The sequence below is a fragment of the Dermacentor variabilis genome, chromosome 1, assembly GCF_050947875.1.
Source record: "Dermacentor variabilis isolate Ectoservices chromosome 1, ASM5094787v1, whole genome shotgun sequence".
Classification (NCBI taxonomy): Eukaryota; Metazoa; Arthropoda; class Arachnida; order Ixodida; family Ixodidae; genus Dermacentor; species Dermacentor variabilis.
In genome coordinates, this window is record NC_134568.1 from 160,256,736 (window position 1) to 160,273,792 (window position 17,057).

Sequence of the window (17,057 nt, forward strand, 5' to 3'; positions counted from 1 at the left end):
GTACGAGCGTCTCCTTACCACGGCCGTCCGGGTCCGCTTTTTATGCCGTTTATTTCCATGTTTTACCTCGTCGAGGGAATTCACTGGCCAATCACAAACGCCGAATCATTGATCACCTCCCGTTCCCCAATGTGTTTCGAACGTTGCACAATACGAGGCAACCAGTGGCAAACTGTGAACCGGCCGTCGACGACTTTCCCCGGGAGTTCTCGACAATCCCCCTGTCATCAATCAGTGGCCTCTTCGTGACCGTCAGGAGTGGGCGACGTTGCTGTCTTGAAGCGAGCTGTCATTTCTGGGCGCTCGAAAAGCCGAAGATCTGAAACCTGCCTGCCTGTCCGTAAGAGTCAGGTGACGCTCATTGAGCTGCCTTGAGTGAACGATGTGGCGTGATCAGCAACCGTGATAGCCGTATGTCTGCCGGTGAAGCATCCTTTATTCTGAGGGATCGCCAGGCACAACACTCGGCTTCTGAGCATGGGGTCGTAGGTTCGAAATTCACTACTGCCAACGTTTTCCCATTTGAATTTATTGTTTTTATGCACTAATTTCTTTACAGCGATTACCGAGCCGAGGTTAGAATGCAGGCGAGAGATTGCGTGGAAAGAGAACGCGCTGATAACACACGGACTTCCGAGAGCGAGGGTGACGTGGCGTCGCGGCGATGCCCGCTCCCCTAATGCAACACATGACGCGGCAGCAGGTCTTCCCTTTCGCCCGCTCTGCTACGTCGAGGCGCGCACGTGTCGCAGCTGATGGGAATGTAGGTGCCGTTTCGTTACTACAGACGCCGGCTTTCTCACTCAATGAGCCATTTGTTGCTTTCGCATCAATACTGTTAACTTGAAGTGCATGCTTGCACTATTTAATGTTCTGAAAGCACGCCACAACGAACGCAATGGTGAGGCTTTCAGAAGTTAAATTCACTCTGTACACGTTTGGTATAACGTTATGTTTTCGCTTCGACAGCAACACGTTTTAAAAATTAAATTATGGGGTTTTACGTGCCAAAACCACTTTCTGATTATGAGGCACGCCGTAGTGGGGGGACTCCGGAAATTTCGACCACCTGGGGTTCTTTAACGTGCGCCTAAATCTAAGTACACGGGTGTTTTCGCCCCCATCGAAATGCGGCCGCCATGGCCGGGATTCGATCCCGCGACCTCGTGCTCAGCTGCCTAACACCATAGCAGCAACACGTTTTACAGATGAATGTCAAGTGTGAATTTTCACATGGCATTAGTTCCTCTTCAAGATTGCATTTTTCCGTCTAGCAAGTCCCCAATATTCACTAGAGTTGTATTTCTTATCCTTTCACGTCTTACGTATTATTGACAGCGCTAGCTCGCCCTACGTCCACTTCTAGCAGCGGTGTTTTCACGCGTGCACGAGCATTCAGTACCTCAAGTCGCGAAAAGTCAACCGCTTTCAACGTCATGCTGGAGCATGTGCACTTGATGGAATTGAATTACGGGGTTTAATGTCCCAAAGCAACAGAGTGGAAAGCTCCGTGAGGTGCACCATTTAGAACGACGACCATATTTGCACTCCATTCGGAATGCGGCCACCAAGAATCAAAGCTACGACCTCGTCGTGCTCAGCAGTAGAATGCGGGGTACTTGACCCAGTGTCACGGGGCAGGCGTGTTCCCTCCACAGTGCCGTAATAAATATTCCGCAAATAAAAGCACCGCCTCTCTCTGCGTTTCCACTCGGGCAACGACGGCCACTACAGTCTATACTTTAAAAAATGACTTTCCCACCAAAATTTATGAAAACGTAGGCACGTTTCGAAAGGCGCCACGTAGAAGTCACAAGGTTCGCGTGACTGTGATAGGAAGTACCCGCAGTCATTATGTACCGGCGTGGTACCGAATATATGTGCGCTTTCGCCATCGGCTGAATATTATTTTTCATCGATTTTCGGGTTTATAAGCAGTACACAGTCGCCGCAGAAAACCGACCACCGCATGCACTTTCTTTCAATGAATGGCACCGCTAGCAACGTGAAACGTTGCGACGATGTCGCAACTGTTCTAATGACTTGGTATATACCCTTTTTATTTTTGTTCTTAACAACCAACTGCGCCGATGCTTTTTTTTTTCCCCTTTGCCGTCACCGACAGCTCCACTGCTGACATTCTCTCCCCTCAACCCTCACTTGTCCGAATTAAGAGGAACCCACTCAACGCCACATGTTGTGATTTAAAGCTCCAATATTTGTTATCCGCCAATATTCGTTGCGGCCCGGCGCAGCTGCTCGGGCACGGTAGCCTGGCATTTCCACTGGGCTATCCCCGATCCTCGGAAAGCGTGCACAGCTGTGCGTGCCCGCGGTGCCGGACGAGCGCACTGCCATGTTTGCAGCGACCGACAAAGACCATGCTGGGCACACACACGCAGGTGCGCAGCTGAGCTCGCCGATCCCCATCCGTCACACACACACACAAGCCGACACTGCAGGCCGTTCGCGTATTAAAGCGAACAGCAGAGTCCGTGGCCTACAGAGCCGCTTCACTCGTACCCATCTAGACTAAAAATAATTCGCCGTGTGGTGGGCGCTGAAGCACGCGCAAGTGAAACTTACAGGTTAATAGCGACAAACAACATTCGGGCCACGCGTTCTAATGATAGAAATTTAAAAAAAAAAGAAAGAATCCGCCTCCGAGCAGACATCAGTCCAGCCGATATAGGTGCTTGGCGCCCGGCACTGCCAGGGCTCCCAAAATGTTGTTCGTCCGTCTCCTGTCCCTCGCATTCCGCCACCCACAGTGGAAGAAAGGTGCTAATATCTTCTTCCAATGGCAACCTTTAAACCAAGCTCGAAGGAGCCTTCACAGCAGCGGTATATACGAGGTATTTCTTTTCTGAGCCCATTGAGGGCCCGCTTTTGTGCCATCACGATGAAAACAGACGAAGCTATGGGATGGTAGGCTTGATTTCACGTCAAGAGACCTAAGTTCAGCGTATACGTATTCAATAATGTTGCACGAACTTGCGATCTGAGTTCGTGTACACTTTCGCACTCGGTGAAGGGAATACGCTGTGTTCCGCGCGCTAGCTCAAACGTCCACGGGGCTTTCGAAGTAAGCGTTTGCTGAATCTCGGAGAGTGAGAATGTTACCAAGACTGGCCATCGCGTCCTATTCATCCTTAAAAGGTCTGATCCTACGTCCTGTGTCAAGCGATACTGTCGAGCTCACTGCTCGGAGGAACGAAAGCTGGAGATACTGCAAAAAACAAGTTACCAAAAGTTTACATAATGTGGAGAAAATGATGTGTAGCATAATGTTTATTTACCTCAGCGCGACCTATTGTATTGGATAAATTTTGACCACGTGTTTCCTGTTTTGATACAAGAGCGCCAAATGACCGATGAATGAAAAAGCCGGCGTCTGTTGTCTGTAACAGCGAAACCACAGGTTTCCATTGGCTGCGATGCCAAATGCAAATCAAGGCTGCGATGCAAATCCCATTGGCTGCGATGCAAATCCCATTGGCTGCGATGCCACGCCACGAGTGCGCCTCGACGGAGCAGAGCGGGCGAAAGGGAACACCTGCTGCTGCGCTAGCGCAGCAGGTGTTGCGTGAAAGAAGAGGGCATCGCCGCGACATCACGTGACCCTCTGAAGCCTGTGCTATCCGCGTATTTCTTCGTTGCCCGCGCAAGCTCTCGCCAGCGTTCTAACTGCGCCTCGGCAAGGTCAAATCGAAATGCGCCAAGCACCCGAACGCGCTCTCTTGCTCGCGAGGAGTTCGTAACTCGAAACTCATCATCGTCATCATCGTCATCATCGTCATCATCATCATCATCACCATCAGTCTGGTTACGCCCACTGCAGGGCAAAGGCCCTCCCATACTTCTCCAACTACCCCGGTCATGTACTAATTGTGGCCATGTTGTCCCTGCAAACTTCTTAATCTCATCCGCCCACCTAACTTTCTGCCGCCCTCTGCTGCGCTTCCCTTCCCTTGGAATCCATTCCGTAACTCTTAATGACCACCGGTTACCTTCCCTCCTCATTACATGTCCTGCCCATGCCCATTTCTTTTTCTTGATTTCAACTAAGATGTCATTAACTCGCGTTTGTTCCCTCACCCAATCTGCTCTTTTCTTATCCCTTAACGTTACACCCATCATTCTTCTTTCCATAGCTCGTTGCGTCGTCCTCAATTAAAGTAGAACCCTTTTCGTAAGCCTCCAGGTTTCTGCCCCATACGTGAGTACTGGTAAGACACAGCTGGTTATAAACTTTTCTCTTGAGGGATAATGGCAACCTGCTGTTCATGATCTGAGAATGCCTGCTCAGGAAGGAAGGACCGCTCAGTGGAGTTCAATTGGACATTAGTGCTTTCGCATTCACAACTCATAAGAAGTGCTTAGGTGTCCTCGGGTTTTTTTTATTACCAGATAAATGATTTTCCCCCTCAAGTTATCGTTCTTTCAGAGCCCTCGCATATCCATCTGCAAGTCGCCACCTCGAAGCATCGGTCAAAAACGAGAACTCTCTGGATTAGTGCTGTTGGCACTCTCGCGCCTGCTTTCACACTAAACGCGCTTATGTCTATTTTTTAACAGCAAGAAAATAAACGTCATGCACTAACAGATGCATCTCTGCTTACGTCTAGTTTACTCCAAGCAGGCAAAATTTTCCACCATCCAGACCGACAAGTCACAAGTGGGTATAACTTGTCTGCTCTCGCGCGCATGCTTGGCCTCTACCTGCGCTTCACGCGTTATTCTCGAACTCTCATCAGGAATTTTGATTACGGTATTGCTGCAATCGTCTGGAAGCGTACTGGGACGATGGCAGCTCCGACAGCGTGGCCTCTGACAAAACAAAGACGCAACAATGGCCGTAAGCTCAGGTGGCGCGGTGGGCCTTCGTTCGCTAGAGTGCGTGACTCATGAAGGAAAGAACTAGGAGGGAGCATTAGGTAACAAAATTGGAGGGAAGCCGGCCCAACACGTGATCCTGTCGCGGTAAGTTTCAGTGTCTTCCACCATCCTGCTAGCCGCGCTCAGTGCACGCTTTTCCATAGGGACAACAACGAGTGCGACTGCAACGGGCGGCGGTCCACTCACACGTTGCAACGAAGACACAAAATGCATACGTTGCAATAAATGACTGAAGTTGCACAAGAACATCGAGACATTGATTCATGCGGTTCAAAGTCCTAAGGCAACAATAGGTCAATGAGGAACGACTTAGTGGAGGGCTCCAGATTAATTTTGACCACCTGGGTTCCTTGACAAGCACCTAAATCGAGGTACACGAGGCGCTTTTGCATTACGCCCGCATGAAAATGCGGCATACAGAAAACGAACGCTCCACTTCGTGTTCAGCAGCAGAACTAATATAGCCACCGCGCCAGCGCGGCGGTTCATATCGGGACAAGATGTGCACAGAGCTTTTGACAAAGCATCCAAACATATGCACGTCTTAAATAGCCCACTGGGAATCAAGCACATTGGGTCGAGACCACCAAGCGTGTTGGGCCGACTTTTTGAGAGAGAAGACAAAGGGGATGGCTTCGCGGAGAGTTGCCTTGCGAAGGATCGCTGCCTTGCGTAGGATCGCTGCGTGACGGGTGGCACAAACTCTTCAAGGGCAACTCCGGCGTTTTTTTAGCCATATTAGGATATTGTCATTTTCAAATGGCATCGACAGACCTGTGATCGGTAGGGTGGTTCAAATTGCTTAGAAATTCATCAATAATTTTAAATAACCAATAAACGACATACCGAAATCGGAACAGGTAGCTGCTTCCTGCGACGTCACGATGAGTCGATGACGTCAGGTCCTACACTACCATAATGTAAACACGCAGAGCGCGTGCTAAACACGCATTAGACGTGGCGCTAACGCCAAAGAAGCGACGCTGATGATGTTTCCTGACGACACAGGCACCTTTTGCTGAGTTTCAGAACTAGACGGCGGAAATTTAAACAACGATTTCAGCGACAGTGGCGGTGCAGTCTCTGACGTCACAAACACAGGGTGGCCAGTAGAAATTCATGAGTCAGGAACGCAACCAATCTTTAAAATTCATTTTTAGGAAAACTAAATGACTTGCAGCCGTATATTTTGGCACATATAATCAGAGTGCAAAAATGAAAATATTTTCAAAATTTTGTTAAGATCAGTGAACATCGAAAAATCGCCGGAGTTGCCCTTTAAGCCCAGCCCACACTTACGCTTGCGGACACGCGTGAGGTCGCGTCCGCGCACCCACACATGCGCAGTGTTACACAGACGGTGTAACACTGCTCGTACGCGTCGAAACGCGGCGCGATCTCGGTGAACAGATCCTCTCTGTTAACGCGCGTTTGGCCGGCCCTGCGTCGGCGAGCCTGGATACGCAGCTACGGCACGAAGTAGATTTATATCATGCAAGGAAGTGCTTCTTTCCTTTTTGTGCTGATCTAACAGCTGTAAAGATATAAGAATTCCGTTTATAGATACCGAAGCATTTTGCAACACTGTCGATAACAAAGTACGAAGTGGCGTCGGCCAAGGCGTCTATGAGTGAGCCCAGTGAGCGTGCTGTCGCGCGCCTCTGTGGAAGCAAAGCGCCATTCCTCGCGAGGTGCGGCAGCCGCAGGGCGCGTAGACGCGATCTTTCGCGCGTCCGCAAGCGTACCTGTGGTCTGGTCTTAAGTTTACTTCGTTCCTCCATTGCGTTACGCGCCGTGGTGACTATGGCGTTGCGTTGCTGACCACGAGGTCGCGGGTTCGATTTGCGGTCGTATTCTTATGGGGTGGAATACAAAAACGCCCGTGTTGCGTGGTCCCCCCCAATTCAATTCAATTAATAAGTACAAGTAAGTTCCCCTATGCTGTCCGTGATGTCTTTGTTGGCTTCTTACGATATAACTAATAAAAAATCGGCCCCCGGTTACCTTTCTTCTCGTTCATTACATAGCGAGCGTATCGAATCCGCCAGCATTGATTGTCTTCAGGCAGCATGCGTGGGTTTATTAAAAAATATTACGTACACGTGACGCCTGCGGCAGAAAGTATGTTCCACTACCGCCGTCAAAGCCGTGAGAAGTGGCGCTGACTAAAAGGTGCATCTCGAATTTAGTGCTGCGATGGGACAAATGTCTGAACCGGTGTGGGGACTGACTATGTGGAAAAATAGTGTAAGGTGCGTCGAATAGTACGTATATTTGTAGTTATCTGTATGTACGTTATTTTGGCTAATAAAATGTAGGGGCAAATACTTTCTGATGGTTCGCCCTCGTATTATATATATATATATATATATATATATATATATATATATATATATATATATATATATATATATATATATATATATATATATACAGGGTGTTTCAGCCAACACTTTAAGAATGTTTTAAAGGTTGCTTGTGGCAGGTAGCTCAATTCTAGTTTATGAGCCGGTCTACTCGAAGCGGCGGACACTACTTGCAAAAAATGAAAAAAATTGAAAGGCAAAATTGACTAATTAAAGGGACACTAAAGGTTACCAGAAAGTCAAGTTAAAGTGATAAAACAATGCTCTAGAACGTCTAAGGCGTCAATATAATCGCGAACAGAGCTTTAGTATCTGAGGAATTGAGGTAAATGCATGACACGATTTGAGACCCCCCAGCGACATTCCGGTACTAGCCCGATGACGAAGGCACTCCTCATCATAATTTCTCACTAGTACTCAACTACTCGTATTAAAAAGATCATTTCATTAGATTATAAGACGGAAGAAAATGCTACTTGTCTAATTCTATTCAATTCTAAGAAAAAAATAACATTTTGACGTTACCCTTGACTAGTATGGGTGATCGAAAGGTTTCGTTTTCGCTCGACTCTGCGCGCTCGACATTGCGCCGCGCGCGCTTTGGTGTTTCAGTTGTTTCTTTATCGCGTCGTGCTGCGGTGGTCCTGCTGGCTCGCGAAACTTGCATTTGGAACAAGCAGCGAGAATGCCACGTCCATGTGATGTCGTGGGATGCGCGAACGGTCTGCGGAACTTGGCCAAGGGCAGTTGCAGCGGCGAATCCAACGCTACCTATCACTGTTTGCCAACGAGTGGATCTCTGCGTTCGAAGTAGTTAAGTGCCGTACCTCTGCCACAGCGCGCTGGTAAAGAGCCGAAAAATCACGTAGTGTGCTCGCTGCACTTTCCTCCAGAGGATTACGAGTTCAGCGCCGACTTACTGAAGTCGCGTGGAGGGCCTTTCAAAGCAGGCCGCCGTCGTAGTAGTACGCAACGACGCGGGTAGCACGAGCCCTCAGCAGCAGGTCACGTTAATCAGTGCTTAAATCGCTGAACTCGAGCTCAGCATCGCGAGTCAATGTGTCGTTGTCAGGGTCGTCCATTGCAACGAGCGTCAAAGTTGGCGTCATAAAATGAAGAACCAGCTTATCGTCGCGCGCTTTCCCTTCGCCTAGCCACCATAGTTCGGCTTTCGCGCTGCTGTCGGCTCTGTCTTGGCTGTTTATGGCCGCGCGTTTGCGTTTTCCGCAGAAAAGCCGTAGCGCCGTCTGCGGGCGCCGTTTTACTCACCGACAGCGCAACGTCACTATGAGACCATGACGTCACCACTCCTCGTTCGGAGAACGGGAGATTTGAACTGCGCTAGAGGTACGCGGACGCTTCAGAACGCATTTCCTCTTAAATAAGTCTCTTCTTCGCACGAAACAAGCGTTTCGAGGTTTCTGGGATGGTATTTCAACAGTCCACGTTGACTTAATATTCACCTTTAGTGTCCCTTTAACAAGAATTCACTAATTAACTTTCTTGCTAATTATTTTATGACCCGTATTGCAATTTGCAAATTCTAGTAGTGTACTTCGCAACGCGATACATATATATATATATATATATATATATATATATATATATATATATATATATATATATATATATATATACACATAAATTCCCGAACTTTGCGTTCCAGTTGTGTACTTCAGTGCATGAAACGACATTTTGTTAAATTAACTGGAACGCCAATGCACTTCTCTGCAAAGTTCGGGCATTTGTATCTCGAAACTGGTGCAATCTTGAAAATTGAAAATTCGTTCCAAGTGGATACGCCTTGCGAACTCATACTAGAATTTGTAAATTGCAATATGGGCCATAATGTAATTAGTTAAAAACTTAATTATTGAACTTTTAATAATTTGTCGATCTTGCTTCTCAATTTTTTGTGCAAGTATTGTCCGCCGCATCGAGTATACCAGCTCATGAACTAGAATTGTGATATCTGCCACAGGCAACAGATTTTTGAAAGTGTTCACTAAAACACCCTGTGTGTGTGTACACACACACACACACACACACACACACACACACACACACACACACACACACACACACACACACACACACACACACACACCATAAGAAATTAACAACACCCCGAATTTCAAAAGATATGAAATCCGAAAACGAAGGACCCTAAATTATATATATGAACCAGAAGAAGGAAAACAGAGGGGCCCGATTCTTTTATTAACACGTCATAAGAAGCCAACAACCATACACAATCGACAACATGGGGGAAATTACTCGTACTTACTAATTGAATTAAAGAAACTATAAATTAATGGAAATGAAAGTGGATGAAAAAACAACTGGCCACAGGTGAGATACGAACCAACGTCTTCGCATTCGCATTACGCGAATAGGTGGGTTCGTATCCCACCTGCGGCCAGTTCTTATTTCATCCACTTTCATGCTTCACCGCCTTCATGCGCCTGCTTCACATCCGCTGCAGGTCGGCCCGGTAGCGTAATCGCAAACGATGCTGAGTAGCCAGTTAACAGCAAAATGATTGGCACAACGTCGATTCCCACAGTGCGTAGGATCTCCTTAATCTTTCCCGCCAAGGGTTTCTAGGTCGAGGGCCTCTATTCAAACCCAAAATATAATGAACAGTTGACATGTCAGTAGTCTATAACGTCTTGGCTAGGTTCAGGTAATCATTAGTACCTATAATATGAAACCAAGCAAAAACACTAAAGAAGAGGTCAGATGATGGCACTACAATGTTAATTCCACATGATCAATCGGGGAAAATTCATAAAGTCTGCACACCGCCTGAATTTTGTTGTTTATTCTTCTCTATTGAATACAGCAAACACTTATCAGTAATTTCTTTCAATAAATGCAAGACTAATGTGGCTTCATTTCAATACAAGTGATCGTGCCTTTTCAGACATTTACAGCACATGATGCCTAACTGTGGTCTTTTACCAAGTATGAAAGGCCGGCCATTTGCCATTACACATACAGTCCACTGATATCATTAAGTGGAGCTGCATGCTGTGCGTCTACCACATGTAAAGGTAAGGACACTTTACTCCACTGAACAAGTGTAATGGGCTGAAATTAGCAGCACAGTGTGTAGCAAAATAGTAAACTTAATACATCACGCTGCTTCAATGTCCCTTTAACCTGGCTTCAGTGGAGCTCTTCATCACTGCTCAGATGTTGATGATGTTAATGAATCAGCTCAGACAAGATGGCAAATTTTATTTCTGTTCATGTGTGTGTTATTGTCTACATATGTGATGTGCACGGTAAAATCTTGATATAGTGAAGGAGCAAGGACTTGAAAATAACTGAAACACTATTCAGAACATGGAATGCCATTTTCAAATATAGGGAAATGGGCAGCATGTAAATGAGCAACTGTAAAATCACCACAACCCATGACACTAGCAACAACTTAGGAACTAAACTTGACTAGATGCCCACTGGAAGTGCAGTTAAATATATACAATATGGGGATAAGAAATGACTCCTAATATATCTTGTACATGGGACTAAAATACAACTTCACAATGACATGCATGTTACAAATGCAAAAATTATTGATGTCCTCCACCAAAGTAAAACAACACACCTATTTTGTTTTCACATAAATCAAGATAAATATTTATACGGGCAAAAAGTAGAGCATCCCGGGTTAATAGTAATAAAATAGTAAGCGAAAACTAAACTCTTCCTCATGCTCATGGGGTAGCTGCTACCCCACGCAGCAAGTATGGCTCTAGCTGCAAAAATACTTATTTAGGTACTAATAATTAAAAGAAGTTTTCATATTGACAAAGTTGGCAATTCTTGTTGAACAAACACTTCCAAGCACCATGACCTCAACATGTATTTCAATGCTCAGTGATAGTTAGATACATTGCAAAAATATATGATTGAAATAGAAATGAAGCAACTAAAATAAGATGCTGCAGTTTTCATAATGTCGGCAACTACAGCCTTTACAATTGAGTGTGCAACATATCTAAAACATTTTTGTTTCCTTATGAGTCAGTACAGGTCCATGAAAATTTGTGAGCTGTGACATTCCTGCATAATAGGTTTCATCATTCACAGATTCAGCTTCACACTGCTGATAAATGAAATTTCCACAAACTTTCCCGTTTTCAGCTACTAATATTAGCAGATGAAAACTATTTTCCAGTTTATTTCTAGTTCAAGCTATTTTGAAGTCTATTTTTGTTTCTTACATAGGTTTGTGATGCATTTCTTACCAATACTTTGGTTGTTATTTGTTCATTACAAGGAAACAAAGCTCATTTAATGTGTTATAAGCAGTTCACAGTATATATATAGGGAGGGAGAGAGGTAGACGTAGAGAGAGAGAGAGAGAGCACTGACAACATTGCGCAGTTTCATCGATAACACAAATGTATACATACAAGGAAAACAAAAATACGAAAGTAACAAAGAATAAATGCGTCTCAACTCGTCTGCCATATTTGCATTCTCTTGTCATAAAATAATGCCTTCTCAGATTTTCAACCTCCATTTTCCTTTTTTCAACGCTTACGTGGGCCACAAATCACTGTTTTCTATAGCGCATGACATAAACAAGATAAAATGTTTATCAGACGCTGTTGCTTCGTCAGGTGATCTTGTTTTTGTCATAAGCACGAAAAATGACATCGCAGTTAGCCAAAGCGACATCAATATGGCACGCCCATCCATATCAGTGCGGTCTTGACACCGACGCATACACTTCTTATATACAGGTAACTGCTTAGTAAGTTACACAAAACAGCTAAACCTCAAGTACTCAATGCTCGAAATGAGCCATACCCGCCGTGGTTGCTCAGTGGCTATGGTATTGGGCTGCTGAGCACGAGGTCGCGGGATCGAATCCCGGCCACGGCGGCCGCATTTCGATGGGGGCGAAATGCGAAAACACCCGTGTACTTAGATTTAGGTGCACGTTAAAGAACCCCAGGTGGTCGAAATTTCCGGAGTCCTCCACTACGGCGTGCCTAATAATCAGAAAGTGGTTTTGGCACGTAAAACCCCATAATTTAATTTTTAAATGACCCATTCTGATCGGCGATCGGTCAAGATCGGCGATATCACGCAGCTGTGATCCACAAGCTCGTAATCTTAAATTAAACAGCCGATGAATTTTAACAGCAGTTCACCATATCAAAAAGTGTGTCCATGCGAAATAACGCTAACGCCGAACGAGCGATCGTGGTTTCACGATGAGCAGCCGGCACGCATGCTAAACAAAAAAAAAAAAAAAGCTAGTGCATGACGCGGCAACGGCGCACGCACGTGAATTCAAATACGCATACCAATGATGGTGTCATGCGTATTAAACTGAGTAGTATAAGTGTGCCCAAATCACGGCGCACCAGGCGTGGCGCAGATGTTTGAGGGCTCCGCTCCTTCCGTAGTGGTCAAACAAGCCACACGCCCCCTCCAAGCGCGGCGCTTAGAGTGAGCACTCGGAGCTGGTGGAATATGAGTTGCGGCTAGACGTTCAGTCTAGGTCACTGTCGTGCATGTCGCCAAACAATAGCTAACGACAACGAATGCTGCTGTCCTGCTCACCTTCCAAGTCAACAACCTTGCCGGCACGCTTGAGGGCCCTGACCGCTTCGTCGTGTGTTGCGTCCCTCAGATCTTCCCCGTTGACCGACAGGATGGCGTCTCCAACGTAAAGCTGTTCCGTTGTGTCTGCTGCCATGCCTTTGAAGATCTTGCTTATGAGGATGGGCATCTTGTTCTCTTTGCCGCCTTTTATACTGATGCCGAGACCGTTGTTGTCCTGCTTAACTACTCGGACGACCCGCTTGGTGTTGGCGATGCTTTCCGGTATGTCGCTTGGTTCGCTATCCGAAAGCGTGCCGTTATTAGTGATTGGCGGTACTTCGTAGCTCTCATCTAGGCACAAACTAAGATGGTCCTCTTCGAGCGTCGCTAGCACTTTGTGCCATTGCTGTTTGGCGTACACTTCAAGCACGCCCGTGCGAGTGTACGACGACGTCGTAGTCGCCATCTTAGCCCTCGACGGACGACGGCTCGCGAGCTGCAACTCGTCTGCAACTGAGGGCGCAGCCAGCAGTACACGGCGGCCGCGCACGCGCGCAACGCCGTAGAGAAAGGAAATCCAGGAAGGCCGCGTAGTGGTGTAAACTTGCACTTCGCAGCGTTCGCGTTTCGATTCCAGTGATTCGGGGTGTTCGTTGTTCCGTGTTTCGGCGCACGTACGCATGTACGTATATATGAGTACAATCCATGAGTAGTACGAGCGCCATGGTTCAGAGGAATCACGGAATATAGTGATCTCCACTTCCTCAAGTGAGGGGAGAAAAAGGGACATCATTTATATTTAGGTGATTTTTATGTGTTCCACCCCATACATGCTTTGGTAGGGTGGCTAGACTTTCTGATTATGAGGCACGCCGTAGTGGAGGGCTCCGGAAATTTTGACCACCTGGGGTTCTTTAACGTGCACCTAGATCTAAGTACACGGGTGTTTTCACCACGACCCTTATACAGTAGGTCGTGGTTTTCACATTTTGCCCCCTTCGAAATGCGGCCGCCGTGGCCGGGATTCGATCCCACGACCTCGTGCTCAGCAGCCCAACACCATAGCCACTGAGCAACCACGGCGGGTGTTACACGAATAGACGAGTGAGTTTGTTTTCAAGGGCATTGTCCAGCTTATAGACCGATTCTGAGGGATATAAAAGGCCCTCAAGGTCCCACTCTTTGGATGCCTCTGGTGGAAGCTCTCTGGGGATATTGCCTTTATGGTGCTTCGCAGTCTTCACAATGTGTGGGCAAAACACGCCTTCTCGCCACATAACCTGCAATGTAATAAACTAGCCGTGCGTCGCTGCGGTGCTCAACATAACTTTGGTGGTCCACAGCATCTCGCCCTCGAGTGACGGAATGTCGGGAGGAACACTCCAAAACAGGCGACGAGACCAACTGGCAGCGGAGGGCGCAGGCCAGCGCGGGAGTACCACGCCGTAATACCACGCCACGAGCAGCAGCGCCGCGTTCCCCCTGGTGGCATCGGTGCGCAAGGGGGTCACGCGCGCCCGAAGGAAAGCGCCGCCCGTATTCACACCTCCCCTTTAGCCACCCTAGCTTTGGTACGCATCATTTCCATTCATTTATGGGTCTTCATTTATCGATGACAGCACAGAAGTACAGATGTGCGGTTATTATTGTTACATGGTTACAGCCATGGTTGCAGCAATGCCTGGTTACAGCTGCTGGAACGCAGTGCAGTGTCAGCGGGTTTAAGAAAGCATCTGATTGAACGAGGCAACATGCGGTTCTATTTGATCATGTATTTGATAGCAAGTACACAGGCATATTTAAATGGACGGATGGAAAACTTTATTACGCAACATGATGGCACGCTGGCGTATGTTAGTGGAAAGTGGAAATGGGAAAAATAAAACACGCTCGCTTCGTCACGATTGGAGTGTTCTAGAATACAGTTGAGTGGGACGAGCGGCTGGGGCGGCGCATGCTTAGCAATGAGGCGCGCGACGACGAAAAATACTGTGGCGGCGCTGCGATCGAACTGGATTGGGCATCAAAAGGTCGCGCCGTTGGAAACTGCTGGTGATTCTGCCATATTCTGCTCGGTGGGGTCGTTCACACTGCTTCGCGCGCTACTGTTGGGGATCAGACCGCTCAAATGGTGTTTATAATTAGATATGACGTGTTTTTATGCCTTAGGAATCGATGTCTTTCTTTCTTTTCTTTCTTTCATTTTATTGATTTTTAATGCCGCACGGTGACAATGCCGCACGGCGTGCATTGCGGCCGCAATGTCGGCTTTCATTTTAGTATGTTATTGTATTGTTCCCTTTGGAGGACAAATATTTATCATGTTCTTCAAGCAGCATCTATCTCTCGTGTGTATATTTGCGCATATAGTTTTCCATCAGTAGCTCTTGCGAAACGGAGACGGAAAAACATGTAAACTTCCTGCTCGCTGCTTCAAACAAATAAAACATATGTGTCCCACCCTGTACTCTGATTTACGGGAAGTATTCTTATAGAAAAAACAGAAAAAAATGGCAGTGCATCATTCCATTCATATTTCCGTTTTCCTCGCGTAACAGAATGTGGAGTAATTGGTACAGGTTCGTTTATTGCAGTCGGACCTCGGGCGCCGAAAAAAGTTTTAGGAAGCCATATATGGTAATATTTGGCCCGTAAGCCGCGTAAATTTTTTTGTCCAGTCCATGCTTAACAAAAAGAAAAAAGGAAAAAAAAAAGCGGCGCGGTAGCCTAATTTGGCCACATAGTGGATATGGCGTTGCGCTGCTAAACGCGAGCTCACAGGTTCAACGCAGGTCGCGGAATTTGATGGGAACGAAATGGAAAAAAAAAAAAAAAACACTCAGCACGTTAAAGAACCCCAGGTGGTGAGAACTGAACAGGGTGGCTCATAATCATATCGCCAGACCTAATATACCCGAATTTGTTTTAAAAAAAAAAGAAGGTAGCTGCGTTCTTCGGCTTTTTTTCTAGCGGTGCAAACGAAAGAAATTATTCTCGAGATTGATTTCTGTGAAAAACATGTTACGCTTATCCCATATTTCATACCTAAATGTATTGCCGTTCCCAAAACAGCTTCTACATTAAATACGGCTGCTTTCATTTATACGGCGCAGTATTATAAGGACGGTAATTAAGCAATTGAAGGAACGGCATGGCTCGCGTACACGTAGAGATATTGGTAGATCTGCTGAGTTCGTTGAAGAAGATAAATGTGGTACCATACCGGGCACCCAGTTTTAATGTGTTACAGATATAGTGATCAAGACTGCCAAAAAAATGTTTTCCTTGCCAGAATCAAGTTAGCAGATATACAGGCTGCCTCAAAACGGGGCGTTTATATTGAATGACCGCTAGGAAATTGTTCAGCAGAAACCATTAGCAAGCACCCGTGGGTTTTCTCCCAGGAACTGGTGCGCCTCTGCGCAACAGCCACGACTCTCCAGCAGCACAATCATTCGGAATAAGAGTCCTCACTTGCATCGGCCCCTCCCCTTCGAGACTTCAAAAGTGCAGTTATGCGTTACATTCTAACGCAAACGACTATTCAATAATTTTTAATAGTAAATTCTGAAGTCGAATACGATCTGAATAGTAAATACCATTCGATTAGACTGTATGTTTCTACTTTATTTCGTCTGCTGGCAGGTTGAAGGAGATCGCCAGACAAGCCACAGCGAATTGGTAAAGACTTTCCGGTCTCCCCGATTCAATCTGAGCACATATGCAATATCTTTTCCCTAACACTGTTGTTCATTTTAACGTCCAATAATTGCCGTGATTCCTTTTCTCGGAAAGTCTATTGCTTCGTCTGGGGCACGTGCAGCTTTTAAAGGAAACACGCTTATTCCAGTCGGGAGTTTTCACTTTTTTAATCAGCGCACTTATAATATTTGATCATTTTTCTCTTGCATATATGTCGTGGATATATATATATATATATATATATATATATATATATATATATATATATATATATATATATATATATATGTACCCTTAGATTTACCTAAAAGTGCATTGGTCATCTGCATCTCTTCGCGCCATGCAGTTAATAAACCTAATTTATTTCAACCTAATAATGTTTTCTGTGATCATCGTCCCAGATCAATGTTCCACCAACAAGAAGCGCGCGTAAAATGACACGATATCAATAAAATTTTCTTCAACATCATCAGCGTATTTCATCTCAACCGCAGGACGAGGGCCTCTCCCTGCGATTTC

The 17,057-nt window shown here is 46.2% G+C and overlaps 1 protein-coding gene across 2 annotated transcripts in view; it reads right to left on the bottom strand.

The window, feature by feature from the left end:
• Positions 1–13,394, bottom strand: part of Syn1 (Syntrophin-like 1) — a 151,241-nt gene extending 137,847 nt beyond the window's left edge. For both annotated transcript variants that reach the window (XR_012829566.1, XM_075698611.1), the window contains exon 1: positions 12,855–13,394. Coding sequence is in view for 1 of the 2 variants with exons in the window: in XM_075698611.1 (XP_075554726.1) it covers positions 12,855–13,302 (448 nt within the window). In the remaining variant the exon portion in view is untranslated. The remainder of the gene's footprint in view (positions 1–12,854) is intronic.
• Positions 13,395–17,057: the final 3,663 nt, after the last annotated feature.